The sequence below is a fragment of the Mustela lutreola genome, chromosome 3 (genome assembly GCF_030435805.1).
Source record: "Mustela lutreola isolate mMusLut2 chromosome 3, mMusLut2.pri, whole genome shotgun sequence".
NCBI classification, from domain to species: Eukaryota; Metazoa; Chordata; class Mammalia; order Carnivora; family Mustelidae; genus Mustela; species Mustela lutreola.
Genome location: NC_081292.1, coordinates 49,973,136 through 49,987,075, shown reverse-complemented (window position 1 = coordinate 49,987,075; position 13,940 = coordinate 49,973,136). Strand labels below are relative to the sequence as shown.

The 13,940-nt window shown below is 33.8% G+C and overlaps 1 protein-coding gene across 5 annotated transcripts in view; it reads left to right on the top strand.

The window, feature by feature from the left end:
- Positions 1–13,940, top strand: part of LRRCC1 (leucine rich repeat and coiled-coil centrosomal protein 1) — a 37,264-nt gene that overhangs the window by 1,836 nt on the left and 21,488 nt on the right. Inside the window, exons 2-6 of one of the 5 annotated variants that reach the window (XM_059166107.1) lie at positions 734–939; positions 1,221–1,286; positions 4,278–4,445; positions 7,104–7,279; positions 7,370–7,576. The exons of 1 other annotated variant lie outside the window; for it this stretch is intronic. In XM_059166107.1, coding sequence (XP_059022090.1) covers positions 734–939; positions 1,221–1,286; positions 4,278–4,445; positions 7,104–7,279; positions 7,370–7,576 — 823 coding nt within the window. The remainder of the gene's footprint in view (positions 1–733; positions 940–1,220; positions 1,287–4,277; positions 4,446–7,103; positions 7,280–7,369; positions 7,577–13,940) is intronic. 3 more of the 5 variants (XM_059166105.1, XM_059166104.1, XM_059166106.1) reach the window with 3 other exon arrangements.

Sequence of the window (13,940 nt, the reverse complement as noted above, 5' to 3'; positions counted from 1 at the left end):
ATAAATAGCTGTACTTGAGAGAATGAAGAGAGAGTTCTATTTAGGGGAGGTGCATTCCAAATGTATAGAAGGAAGGATGGACCTTTTTTTTCACTAAAAAGAGTAATAACTAGTGGTTTCTTTTGAAATTCGACTACATTCTAAGTTAATAGCTGTTGCAGACAGTAAAGAAAGTAAGATTACAAAGTACAGTGCCAGATCTGGACTTCCACTGCCTCAGGTAATATAAGAACTTGGACAAGTTATTTAATTTCTGCAAACTTCAGTATCCTTATGATACCTATTGCTTAGAATTGTTGTGGAAATTAAATTAAATTAAATGAGGGAACAGAGGTTTAGAGAGGTTAACTCATTTGTTCAAGTAATTTAGCAAAAAAGTAGTAGAATGAAGATTTGAACTGGGGTATTATGATTCCAGCATCATTACAATTATAGCTCTCATTATATGCTCATGACTTGGTTGCTTATAGAAGGTAGAAATACCCAGGGTCACTTGCCTCTCTTGAGTGGGTTTCTTCTTTATCTGTATGGTCCAGAATACCGATTAGTGGTAAGAAGCACTGTATCTTACAAGATGTTAAAAGGCTACCGCAAATAGGAAGGATTTTATTATAAGATGAGTAGAGCACATGCATATCATCTACATGCTATTTGGTTGATCTTAATTACATTTGGTCATAATTTTCAAATCTGTTTTTTACTTGCTTTTGATAATCTATATTTTCTCTTGTAGCATATCAGAATTATCTTTAGATTCATCCCTTCATGCCATCAATCTTCATTGTAATAACATCTCAAAAATCGAAGCCATTGATCATGTTTGGAATTTACAACACTTAGATCTGTCATCTAATCAAATAGATCGAATTGAAGGGCTAAACACACTGACAAAACTGTGCACTTTAAATTTGTCCTGCAATTTGATCACAAGAATAGAAGGTTTGTAAGTGATTTTCATGTGATATTTTGCATAAGGAAGATGATTTAAGTCCACTTTCCTTCTTCCCAAAAGAATGGAATAAATACTATCATAAACTTTTGAAAACTGATTTAAAATTTACTACATAAAAGTTTTCTTCCAGAAAAGTAAACAATTTTTAAGTATTTTGCAAAATACCAATAAAATTGATTTCACTGTTACCAGACTATAGATTTGCTTCAAAACTGTCTGAAATAGTATTGTAATCTATATAGCATTATTTTATCTTATTTTATTTTAGGACTTGAAGCACTAACTAATCTGACTAGACTGAATTTATCTTATAACCAAATAAATGATCTTAGTGGTAAGTAGATAATCTTGTGTTTTCTATAATGCTGAATGTTTGCCACATGTGAGGAGTTAGGCTAAGCTCAGCATGCTGAAAACTGAATAATCCTATTTTTGACCAAAAATGCCATCCAGAGAGTGTGCTTCAGTCTTAAGTCTTTTTTTGTTGGTCCCAAAGCTATGGCTAAATAAAAAATAGGAATACAAACTAGGTGAAACTAGGTGATCAGTAACAGAAAAAAACTTGGATAGGAGGGCCTTACTTCAGGAGAATAAGGTTTTAATCTTAAATAATTGGTCAATATGCTATCATATAAAGAATTATATAAATTATTATATATATTATATTTTTTATTATTTTATAAGGAATAGTTCCAGTAGAACTTTTTACAATGATGAAAATATTATATCCTTTCCGACATGGTGACAAATAGCCAAATATGTCCTTGAGTGCTTAAAATGTGGCTTGTGCGGTGCGGAACTGAATTTGTAATTTTAGTTTAAATTTACAAAGCCACATGTGACATGTGACTACCATATGGGATCATATAGCATATTGGACCATACTACATTCCAAAGGCTGTATTGTAAATTGAAGATCAAATAATTTTCTTTTTGACTTTTAAGCAGGTCTAAGAAGGTTAAACAATTTTACCTATTTTTTAATTGATTAAAATGATACACTGATAAAATGAACAAAGTTTCTTGATTATTCTAAGAATTATCTCTTAGAACTGGCAGAATTCTTCTAATTATCCTCATAATCCTGGCAATATTTGAAACAGTCTTATTCATGTGTTTATTTTTCTCCCATACTAGAAAAATACTAGCCTATTCCAGGTATTTCATATACAAAAAATTAAAGCAGTCTACTCCCTGCTGTTAAACCGGAATAGCAAAAGTATATTAATTTTTTAAAACTTTTGCCCCCAAAGATGTGAAAGTAGTGGAGTTGAGTATTAACCCTAGCTCTGTCACTGATGTGGTGATGTTGAGCAAAGAATATTACTGTTTGGATGCAGTTGCCTTATCTGAAAAATGTGAGTCTTGGATAAGATTGCTCATTCATTTACTCAACAAATATTTATTGAAGATAACTGTATCAAATAATGTTCTGTAGTGATAAAAAAAAAAAAAACAACAGATAGATAAGGTTCTTGTCATAGGGCATACCCTGTAGTGGGGAAGAAAAGCAAAAAATAAGATAATGTCAGCCCCTCAAAAATAAGCAAAAGATTTGAGCTAACCATTTCCCAGGAGGAAATCTAAATGGCAAATTAGTAAGCACGTGAAAAAAAAAATGTTTAGCATCTTTAGTGATTAAGGCAATACAAATTACTACTTCATACCTACTAGAATAGATAGTTTTGAAATTTATAATTTATAATGCAAAATACTGGTGAGATTATAGAGCAACTAGAATTTGCACACATTGTGAGGAGAACTGAAAATGGAACAACTACTTTGGAAAAGAGTTTGAACGTTTCTTAAAATGTTAAACATACACTTACCATATGATCATGCAGTCCCTCTCCTAGGTATTTAAGAGAAATGAAAACATGTCTGTTCAAAAACCTTTACATGAAAGTTTATATCATTATAAAGCTTTTTATATAATATTGTTTATATGATTCTTTTTTTTTAATGTTGTTTTTTTAATTTATTTGACAGACAGAGATCACAAGTAGGCAGAGAGGCAGGCAGAGAGAGAGGAAGGGAAGCAGGCTCCCTGCTGAGCAGAGAGCCCGATGCGGGGCTCGATCCCAGGACCCTGGGATCATGACCCAAGCCGAAAGCAGAGGCTTTAACCCACTGAGCCACCGAGGCGCCCCTGTTTATATGATTCTTTATAATTTTCTGAAACTGTAAACTATCCATATGTCTGTCACCTAGTAAACAAATTATGATTCATCCACCTGATAGACTACTGCTTGACAATAACGTGAATAGATCTAAAAAGAATTAGGCTAAGGGCAGGGAGACACAGAAGGATGCACTCTATGGTTTCATTTATATGACATTCTGACCAAGACAGGTTATAGGAGCAGAAATCAGATCACTAGTTTCCAGGGGTTGAAGATGGCACACATTGACTAGAGTGATGAAATGTTCTGTATCTCAGTTATGGTAGTAGTTACACAACTGTATATGCTTGCTTATGTACATTGAGCTGTACACCTGAAAGGGTTCATTTAGTGACTTCATATCGGATTATAATAAATATGAAGAAAATATAATAGACAACTATGTAAGTTTTAATAGATAGTTCTTAGAATGATAGTAATTTATGTGTTCAATAAATAAAGGCAGTGTATATGATAAGTGTATGCAAAGACACTAAGGCATCTTTAACCTTGTCATGATAAAGGAAGAGAAAGATGGGTAATATGGCTAGAGCAATATGGCTAGAGCATAGCAAATGAGGGATTAGTGTGCTAATAAACGAGATGAGAAGGTAGGCAAAGGCCAGATCACAGCTTCATACTCTGGGTAAAAATGTTTTCATATTATTCTAGGTGCAATAGGAAGCCATAAGAGGGCTTTAAACAAGTGACATACTGTTTTTAAAGGATCACTTTGGTTGCTGAGTGAGTGAAGAATGGATTTTAAGAGAATCAGAGTGGAAGTCAGGTGACCAGTTAGGAAGCTATTTCAGTGGTCTAGGTGAGAGATAATGGAGACTTGGACTAGGGTGAAAATAGTGTAGAGGAGCACATGTACTTCTATGAGAAGTATATGTGTTGACCTTGGGAGGTCCATACATTCTGTTTGAAGAGAACCAGGGACCAGGAACCTCTGGGCTAGGGCTTCAAGAGATGCTAAATCTGTTTCTTCAAAATAACAAATGTCTTTACTCATACTGTTTATTAGGTATAGCTATTGGCAGACTTCTTATTAATGCTTCTTTGCCTCAAAATCTACTCCGTATAGAATTATTTTTAATTAGCTGTTGGAAAAATGACTTTGGTGGCTTCAAAAGAGTTTTTTTTTTTCCCCCTTACTGCAGGTTTGATTCCCCTTCATGGAATTAAACATAAACTTAGATATATTGACCTACATAGCAATTGTATAGATAGTATCCATCACTTACTTCAGTGTGTGGTAGGATTGAACTTCTTGACTAATCTTATTTTGGAAAAAAATGGAGACGATAACCCTGTCTGTCATGTACCAGGTATGAGCAATTAATACTTTTTGTAACAGTAATACTTTATGTAACAGTTAATATTCAGAGCTCCTTTGTTTCCTGTAACTGGTATTTGTGACCCTTTAATTTGTCTTAAGCTTTGCAACTTTTTATAATATATTTGGAAAAACATAATTGCAAATAAGTAATTTTTTCAAGACAAATTCAGTTAAAAGAATGTTTATCTGATAAATAATTCTCTTTAGACAGTTTTATATTTTTTTATTTATTTTCAGCATAACAGTATTCATTATTTTTGTACGACATCCAGTGCTCCATGCAATCCGTGCCCTCTATAATACCCACCAACTGGTACCCCAACCTCCCACCCCCCGCCCCTTCAAAACCCTCAGATTGTTTTTCAGGGTCCATAGTCTCTCATGGTTCACCTCCCCTTCCAATTTCCCCCAACTCCCTTCTCCTCTCTAACTCCCCTTGTCCTCCATGCTATTTGTTATGCTCCACAAGTGAATGTTTCAAAATTAGATTGTTATGATCTTTTCTTAAACAGTATAATACTCTGCAGCCATAGTATTATACTAAAAAAAGAGAATGTGGACTCTTTAGCTATTGATAGGCAGTTATCTCCAAGATACACTGTTGATAGAAAAAAGCAAGCTTGTTTGAAAGCATTCCATGTGATTGGTTATCATTTGTATGCAAAGGGTAACATATGTGTGTTTAATTGCTGATTATATATATGAAATATCTAGAAGGCTATACCAAAAATTGTTAACAATGGCTACCTCCAGTATTAAGTAGGTAGGAATCAGGAAATGCAGAAAGGGTGGAAAAGGTAGCTGGGAATCAGGAAATATTAAGAAAATTTTTTCCTGTGTACCTTTTTGATTTTGTTTGTGAATATGTTAACTTAATAATATGATATATAGAAGGTTCTGCCAAAAAGCCATTTGATCTAATTCAGAATCACTGAAGTTGGTAAATACAAAGCAGACCAGACTACTATTTCTTATTATCACTTATTTCAAATGGCTTAACCAAGCAATAAGATACAAATGTAAAATACAAATATATACTCTAAAAAAAATTTTTTTTAAGATTTTATTTATTTATTTGAAAGACAGAGATCGCAAGTAGGCAGAGAGACAGGCAGAGGGAGAGAGAGGGAAGCAGGCTCCCTGCTGAGCAGAGAGCCTGATGCGGGACTCGATCCCAGGACCCTGGGATCATGACCTGAGCCGAAGGCAGAGGCTTTAACCCACTGAGCCACCCAGGCGCCCAGCTCTCTAAAGATCAGCTTGAATGGAAGTTGGCTACAGAGTTAGGTCCAAACTGTCATTAATATGCAACTGTATGAAGGCTTTTCCCAGAATAGAAACCCATTTTGATAATTTTATTTCACAGAAGAATATAATAGATGTGGGATGAACTATTTTCCTAAGGCCGTATAATAGAGAGTATACCTAAGTATCAGGACAGACCTCAGTTTTCTGGGGAAACCCTGTTTTTAGGGGTGGGGGAGGAGCCTTATTTCTAAAACAACTTTATTTTTGTTTTCTGTACTCACCCAAGTTGGATTTTTTCCCCCTAACAATTTGTCTAAGAATCTCTGGTACCTACAGTTTGAACCTTTGTTTTTCACTTTATTTGACGAGGTATTTCAATACGGTTGCCCTCCCCCTAGAATTGAAAGGATACTTACTATTACTAAAATAACTTTTTTCCCTTCAAAATTTCTAATATTGATTTGCTAGATTCTTTCTTTCTTTTGGAGTTCTTCCAACCACTTCATTGGCCTTTTTAGAAATACTTGGTTTTAACATTATATTTCAGCAAAGTTGAAGTGTTTCTTTTAGCCTAAACACCAAATGTAAATTTGTCAGATTTCTCATATTTCATTATACATAGAAAATATTCTTGAGTAGCTTATAGATTACCTATCTTAATCTTAATTATATCTAATTTCAGGGAGAAAGATGGGGACATTTAATTGTAAAATAAAATAATACTTATAATACTAAAATAAAATAATATTTAAGGCCTCATTAGCAAAATTCTGAATTTCTGGTGGTTACCCACATTATCCTGATTTATATTTATATTACTCATATTACAAATAAAAGACATGTTTGGCTTTCTGTTCAGAATAAATTTACCAGTATCATGCATTTATAACTTTGAAGCAATTTTACAAAAGATAAATCCAGCAATAATGATTTTTAACTTTCTGATCATCACCAGGAGGATTATGTGGGAGGGGTGGTGGAGAGTGTTTGTTTGTTATATAGTTAAAATGATTACATACTAGGGACTCCTGGGTGGCTCAGTTGGTGAAGCAGCTGCCTTCAGCTCAGGTCATGATCCCAGCGTCCTGGGATCGAGTCCCACATCGGGCTCCTTGCTCAGCAGGGAGCCTGCTTCTCCCTCTGCCTCTGCCTGCCATTCTGTCTGCCTGTGCTCGCTCTCTCCCCCTCTCTCTCTCTGATAAATAAATAAAATCTTTAAAAAAAAATGATTACATACTAGAGAAGGACTAAGTAGCTTTTCTTACAAGTATATTAGTTGTATTCCAGGACTAATTTTATCATTCAGGTGATATAGCTGGTAGGTGATAAATTTATTGTATTTGAGAAATAATTAACTTTTTAATGCCTGACTTTTCATTTTGAATGATTTGTTTCCAAGGGTACAGAGCAATTATGCTCCAGACGTTGCCACAGCTTAGAATCCTAGACTGCAAGAACATATTTGGTGAGCCAATAAATTCGTCAGAAATAAACTCATCACGCCTACAGTGCTTAGAAGGTCTTTTGGATAACTTAGTTTCTTCTGATTCTCCTCTAAATATAAGTGAAGATGAGGTATGGTATTGTTTTTTTCTAATAGAAAAGATACCTTCAAATTTTAATTCATGTAAATTTAAAAGATTTTGGTTTGTTTCTGTATCATAGATAATTGGTAGTATGCCAGTGGTAACACCACCCATTGATGAGATAGTTCCCTTGGATCAGTTTGCATCACCAACAGATACTGGTTTGACATCATTTATATCTATATGTCCATCTTCTGAGCCGGAGAAAGTTAACAATGAAAACAATTTTCATAACGACATGAAACTTCAGAAATTAGATGATCAAATTTTACAGCTTCTCACCGAAGTAACTATTTTTCCTATATTTCTAAGCAGTGTGTGTTGGGGAAAAAAAAAAAAAGTAGTTAAGAAAAATTTAAAATAAAAATAACATATAAGCTAACCAACCCAAAACGATTTATACTTAACATTCTGTTGTGTATGTATGTTTTTTTTTTCCTTTACAGAAATAAGATTCTGTTTCGTAATAGTAGTAGAAAATGATGACATACTTTTTTAACTTTTTCCTTATTGTCCTTCAAATGTTTATTATTAATTCCTTTATTCTGCTGTACATCACATTTTTTTCTGTCCAACCAACCTTTTGACCTTGAGCAAACTCAGAACTCTTCTGACTCAATGTTTATAAACATAGAGGATACGTGAGTTACTTTGGGCCTCTACTATCTACAGTTGATTAAAGGTTAAAAGTACTTCTAGAATTTAGAGCTGAATGACAGGTTAACTTACATAGTTCCTGCTTCAGTTTCTGTTTACAGCAGACCCTCACCAAATTAATCTTTACTTTCCTGAGATATTCTTTACCCCTGCTACTAGTACACTGGCTTTTAGAATCTTAGAATTGTGAGAATGGACAATGCCTAGATTTTATTGCTGTTTGGGTCTCCAGTCTGTGCTGTAGCATTCTTGAATGTGATCTACAATAACAGTTGTTTTCTTAAGCACCACACTTCTCAGAATGCAGTGGATTATTATTTAGCCCCTATCTGGGTAAAGGATAGACATATTGTGGTACAGGCCAAAGACACTATTAGTCAAATGTCAGTTTAATCTAGTTATTGTAATTAAATTTTAATATTCAAAATTTTTTTCTCCAAATGAGGGGGGTGTGGAGTAGAAAATGCTAATAGTAGAATTATGGTTCAAAAGGTTTTTAATAATTCTGAACTATTATCATAGTTATAACACTAACATAACAATGCTAGATAAACAAAAAGTCTGCCTTAGGGCAGCAAATGAATAGGGCTGTAAGGATTTGTGTGTGCTAGAATACCCTAGACACCACGTGAGGCGCAGAGGTACGTAGGAATAGACCTGGGATAAGAATACCAGCTTATATATTCTTTGACATCCTTGATAACGTGTCACTGAGCTCTTAGTTCTTAGACTTACTGTTTCCTCAGATTTCATCGTTCCTCTTTTCTAAAGGCTGACTCTTCTGCCAGTGTCAGAACTTAGATTTAATTTTAATAACCTGAATTTGAAGTGAGCTTTTGCAACTTCTTTAATGCCATCCTCATTTCATTCTTACCACAACCCAATCAAGTAGCTAGGGATCAATATATCATTCTTATTTTATAGAAAAGAAATTCAGGAGTTTATGTAAGTGTCCTTTAGTAGTAAGAGTTGAAGCTTCAGATTCAATAATCCAGCCCGGTATTCTTTCCACCAATATGCTTCATACTCGGTTATAGTGATAATTCTTCCTATTTTGTAACCAAAAATAGGAGTCTAGCTATCTGGGGAAAAAACATGATTCATTGCTCTGCATATTAAAAAAAATTAGGTGAATGCTAACTTGTGTGAAAGGTAAACAAACAGTTTTAATTTCCATTGATGTATATACTCAGTGTAATTTCAAAAGTAGTAATTTATAAGTCAGGTCATAAAATTACTGAAAATGTGCTATATTACCATGATGTTTTTTCTTAACTATGAGACTTAAAATTATTTCACTGATTTTGAGGTTCTCTGTGAAGACTTACGTCTTTTAGTTTTTCCCTATCATTTTGCTACAAAATTTTCAAACTTAGCACAAATTTGTAAGAATTTCATGGATACCAGTATACCCAGAAACTAGATTCCACTGTCAGCAGTTTACTTTGCTTATATCATGATATATCTATCCATTTATTCGTTGTTCAAACTATCTTATGACACATTTCAAAGCAAATTATGTGCATTGGTATATTTCCCTCAAAATATTTAAGCATGTATATTATTAACTGTAAAGTTCAGTATTTTTTTAACCATATCTTTTGATGTAAAATACAGGTACGTGGGAGTGCCTGGGTGGCTCTGTCATTAATCATCTGCCTTCCACTCAGGTCCTGATCCCAGGGTCCTGGGATCAAGCCCAACATCCGGCTCCCTGCTTGGGGAGCCTGCTTCTCCCTCTCCCTCTGCCTGCTGTTCCCCCTGCTTTGTTCTCCCTCCCCCTTTCTCTCTCTCTCTGTCAAATAAATAAATAGAATCTTAAAAAAAAATACAGATACATGTTTTCCCTGAATTGACAATATACAAGTATATACCTGTTACCAACTTCTATGAAGATAAACATAACCATCATCAACATCACCCATTTCCAGTTCCCCCCCCCCAAGGCAATCACTTTCCTCCCTTTTTCACCATAGATTATTGAATGCTTCTTCCAGAACCTAATGTAAAAGCAGTTGTACAATACTCCTTTGTGTAAGGCCTCTTTAATTCAGTATAACTTTGAAATCATTCCATGTTGTATATCTGTTCTTTAGATCTTTTTTATCACTCTCAGTAGTTGTTTCAGTATATAAGTTTTACATACCTTTTATTAAATTTATTCATAATTATTTTCTTTTATAACATTGTAAATTGAACCATTTCTGTGGTTTCATGTTCCATGATTGCTACTTGTTTGTGAAATACTGTTTATTTATTTATTGATATATATCTGTATCTATATCTTGGATCCTGTGACCTTGCTAAATTTATTTAATAGTGTTAGTACTTTTTTTTTTTTTTTAATTTATTGAGAGAGAGGTAGTGAGAGAGAGCATGAGCAAGGAGAAATCAAAGGGAGAAGCAGACTCCCCATGGAGCTGGGAGCCCGATGTGGGACTCGATCCCAGGACTCCGGGATCATGACCTGAGCCGAAGGCAGTCGTCCAACCAACTGAGCCACCCAGGTGTCCCAGTGTTAGTACTTTTTTTATATATTCCTGGTGATTTCCTACATAAACAGTCATATGGAAACAGTTTTCCTTCTTCTCTGACCTTTATGCTGGCCCTTTATGCTTTGTTGCGATAGCTAGGGTTTGCAGCGCAATACTGAAGATGAATGGTGACAGTGGGCACGAGGATCTTATTCCTGATCCTCAGAGAGCCTTCTATATTTCCCAATTAAGTATGTTGTGAATCTTGTGTTTTTCATAGATGTCCTTTATCAAGTTAAGGAGTTTACTTCTCTTCCCAATTAGCTGTGTTCTGATGTTGTTGAATTTTTTTTGCTAAATGCTTTTTCTGCATCTGTTGAGATGATCATATATTTTTTTAATTTTGACTCACATGATAGTATAAATTACATTGATTAGTTTCCAGATGTTAAACATGTTTCCAGATGTTAAACATTACATTTTGGGGATAAACCTCATTTAATCATGATAAATTATCTCCTATATAATTGGATTCAGTTTGCTAATATTTTATAAAGGTTCACAATTTCCTCATGAGGGATATTTGTTTTTACTTTTATAGTGGCATCTTTGGTATCGATACTAGATTAATGTTGCCTACCTAAATGAGTTGAAAACTGCCCCACTTCTCTAAAATTTTCTAAAAAATTTTTATAAGATTGGAATTAATCTTTCTTAAATGTTTGATAAAGTTCACCAGTAAAATTATCTGGGCCTAGAAGGTTTGTGATAATGAATTCACTCTCTTTAATAATTATAAGGCAACTCATTTTCTATCTCATCATGTGTTGCTTTAGATAAGTTGTGTTTTATAATTTGTCCATTTCATCTAATTTGTCAGCATAAAATTATTACAAATATCTCTTACTGTCTTTTTAACATCTATAGGATATGTAATGATAGCCTTTCCTTTATTACAGATAATGATTTGTGTCCTCTCCTTTATTTTATAATTTTTTAATTAATTTATTTATTTATTTATTTATCTTGGTCAGTTTAGCCAAGGGTGGGGTACCTGGGTGGCTCAGTTGGTTAACCGTCTACCTTTGGCTCAGGTCATGCTCCCAGGGTCCTGGGATCGAGTCCTGTATCACCTGCTTCTCCCTCTCCCTCTGCCCTTCCCCTTTCATCCTCACCTCCTGCTTATGTTTCCTTGCTCCCTCTCTTGCTCTGTCTCTCAAAGAAATAAAATATATTTTTTTAAAGATTTTATTTATTTATTTGACAGAGAGAAATTACAAGTACACTGAGAGGCAGGCAGAGAGAGAGAGAAGGAAGCAGGCTCCCTGCTGAGCAGAGAGCCCGATGCGGGACTCGATCCCAGGACCCTGAGATCATGACCTGAGCCGAAGGCAGCGGCTTAACCCACTGAGCCACCCAGGCGCCCAAATATTTTTAAAAATTTAGCCAAGATTTTGTTTCTCTTACAAAGATAGTTTCGTAAATTTTACTTGCTTTCTGTGTTTTGTATTATTGATTTCTACATTTTATTATTTCTTCTTCTTACTTCGAATTTACCCTTCATTTTTAAGCTTAATGTAAGTGCTTAGATTATTAATTTTAGAACTGTCTTCTAATTTAAATTAACCATCTAAAACAGTAAATATTTTTAAGCACTGCTTTAGCTACATTTCACAAATTTTTATACATTTGTTTTCATCATTGTTTACCTAGAAATATTTTCTAATTTCTCTTGTGATTTATTTCTTTATCCAAGGATTATTTAGAACTGTCTCATTTAATTCTCAAGTATTGTGGTTTCTAGATATGTTCTGTTAGTAACTTCTAATTTATTTTCATTTTGTCAGAGAACATTTTGAAATTTACTGAGACTTATTTTATAGCCCAGCATGTGGTCTGTCTTGGTGATTGTTCTTTGTGCACTTGGACAGAATGTTTATTGTACACTTGTTAAGTCAGGATGGCTGGTAGTTTTTTCAGATAGCTCATGTCATTACTGATATTTTTATCTAGTTCTATCAGTTAGTGTTACTGATTTTTTTAAAATTTACTTGTCTGATTTTTATCATTTGTATGGAAGATGTTAAAATCTCCATCTAAAAGTGTTCTCCCTTTAATTTTCTTAACATTCACTTATTATATTTTGAACCTCTGTTATTAAGCACATACATGTTTATGGCTGTGCTATCTTCCTAATGAAGTATTCCTCTTTGTCTTGGGAGTATTCTTTGTCTTGAAGTCTGTTTTATCTGATATTATATAACCATTTCAGCCTTCTTATGCTTATAACTTAAGTGATGTATTTTTTCCATCAGTCAGGTTTTTGTTTTCTTTTTAAATAACAGCGTTATTGAATTATAATTCGCTTACCATGAAATTCAGTGGTTTGTATCTATTACCAGTCACTACCATTTTCTTCCAGCCCTAGGCAGCTACTAGTGGATTTTATTTTTATATGGATTTGCCTGTTCTGGAAATTGCATATAAATGGAATCAACTATATGTGGCCCTTTGTGATTATATTCTTGCATTTAGCATGATGTTTTCAAGTTTTGTCCACTTTATAGCATATATCAGTACTTCATTATTTTAAAAATGTAAGTTAATTTATTGTATGGATATACCACATTTTATCCATTCTTCATTTGATATGTTAATTTGGGTAATTTCCACTTTTTGACTATTATGAATAACACTACTGTGAATATTCAGGTATATGCTTTTGTGTGAACATAGGTTTTCATTTCTCTTTGCTATATATAGTAGTGGAATTGCTAGGTTAGATAGTAACTGTGTTTAACCTTTTGAGGAATGACGAGACGATTTCCAAAGCAACTGCACCATTTTACATTCCTTCTATCATTGTATGAGGGTTCCAGTTTCTCTACATCCTCACCAACTTGTTATTATCTGTGGTTTTGATTGTAGTCATCCTACTGGGTATGAAGTGGTAGCCCATTGTGGCAGCCATTTTCTTTTTACTTGCTTTATCTATATATTGAAGTAAGTTTTATATATTGGTGTGTCCTGTTTTTAATTCAGCCTGGCCATCACTCCTTTTGAAGAGTCCATAGTCCATTGACATTTACTATAATTGTTGATGAAGTTGGACTTAGATATACCATTTCATTTTTTGCTTTCTGTTCACTTTTTTATTCATTTTTCTACTTTTTCTATCTTGTATATTTGTTATAATCCAGTCTTAACATGTATTTGGTTCTTTAGTCATACTTTTTATTTCTGTGTGTGATAGCTCTAAAAATGGACTTTTCAATACTATATTCATATAAAATGTAGAATTCTTATATCTATTACACTTCGTTATAGTTGCCAAATGTATCTCATTTGGCATTATAAACTCCAGAGACAGTGTTTTAATTTTTGCTTTAAAGGAATTAAGAGTAAAAAATATTTAAAAATTATTTGTATTTACATGTATATAAATCATATACGAAGGGCTCCTAGGTGGCTCAGTCAGTAAGCATCTGCCTTTGGCTCAGGTTACAATCACAGGGTCCT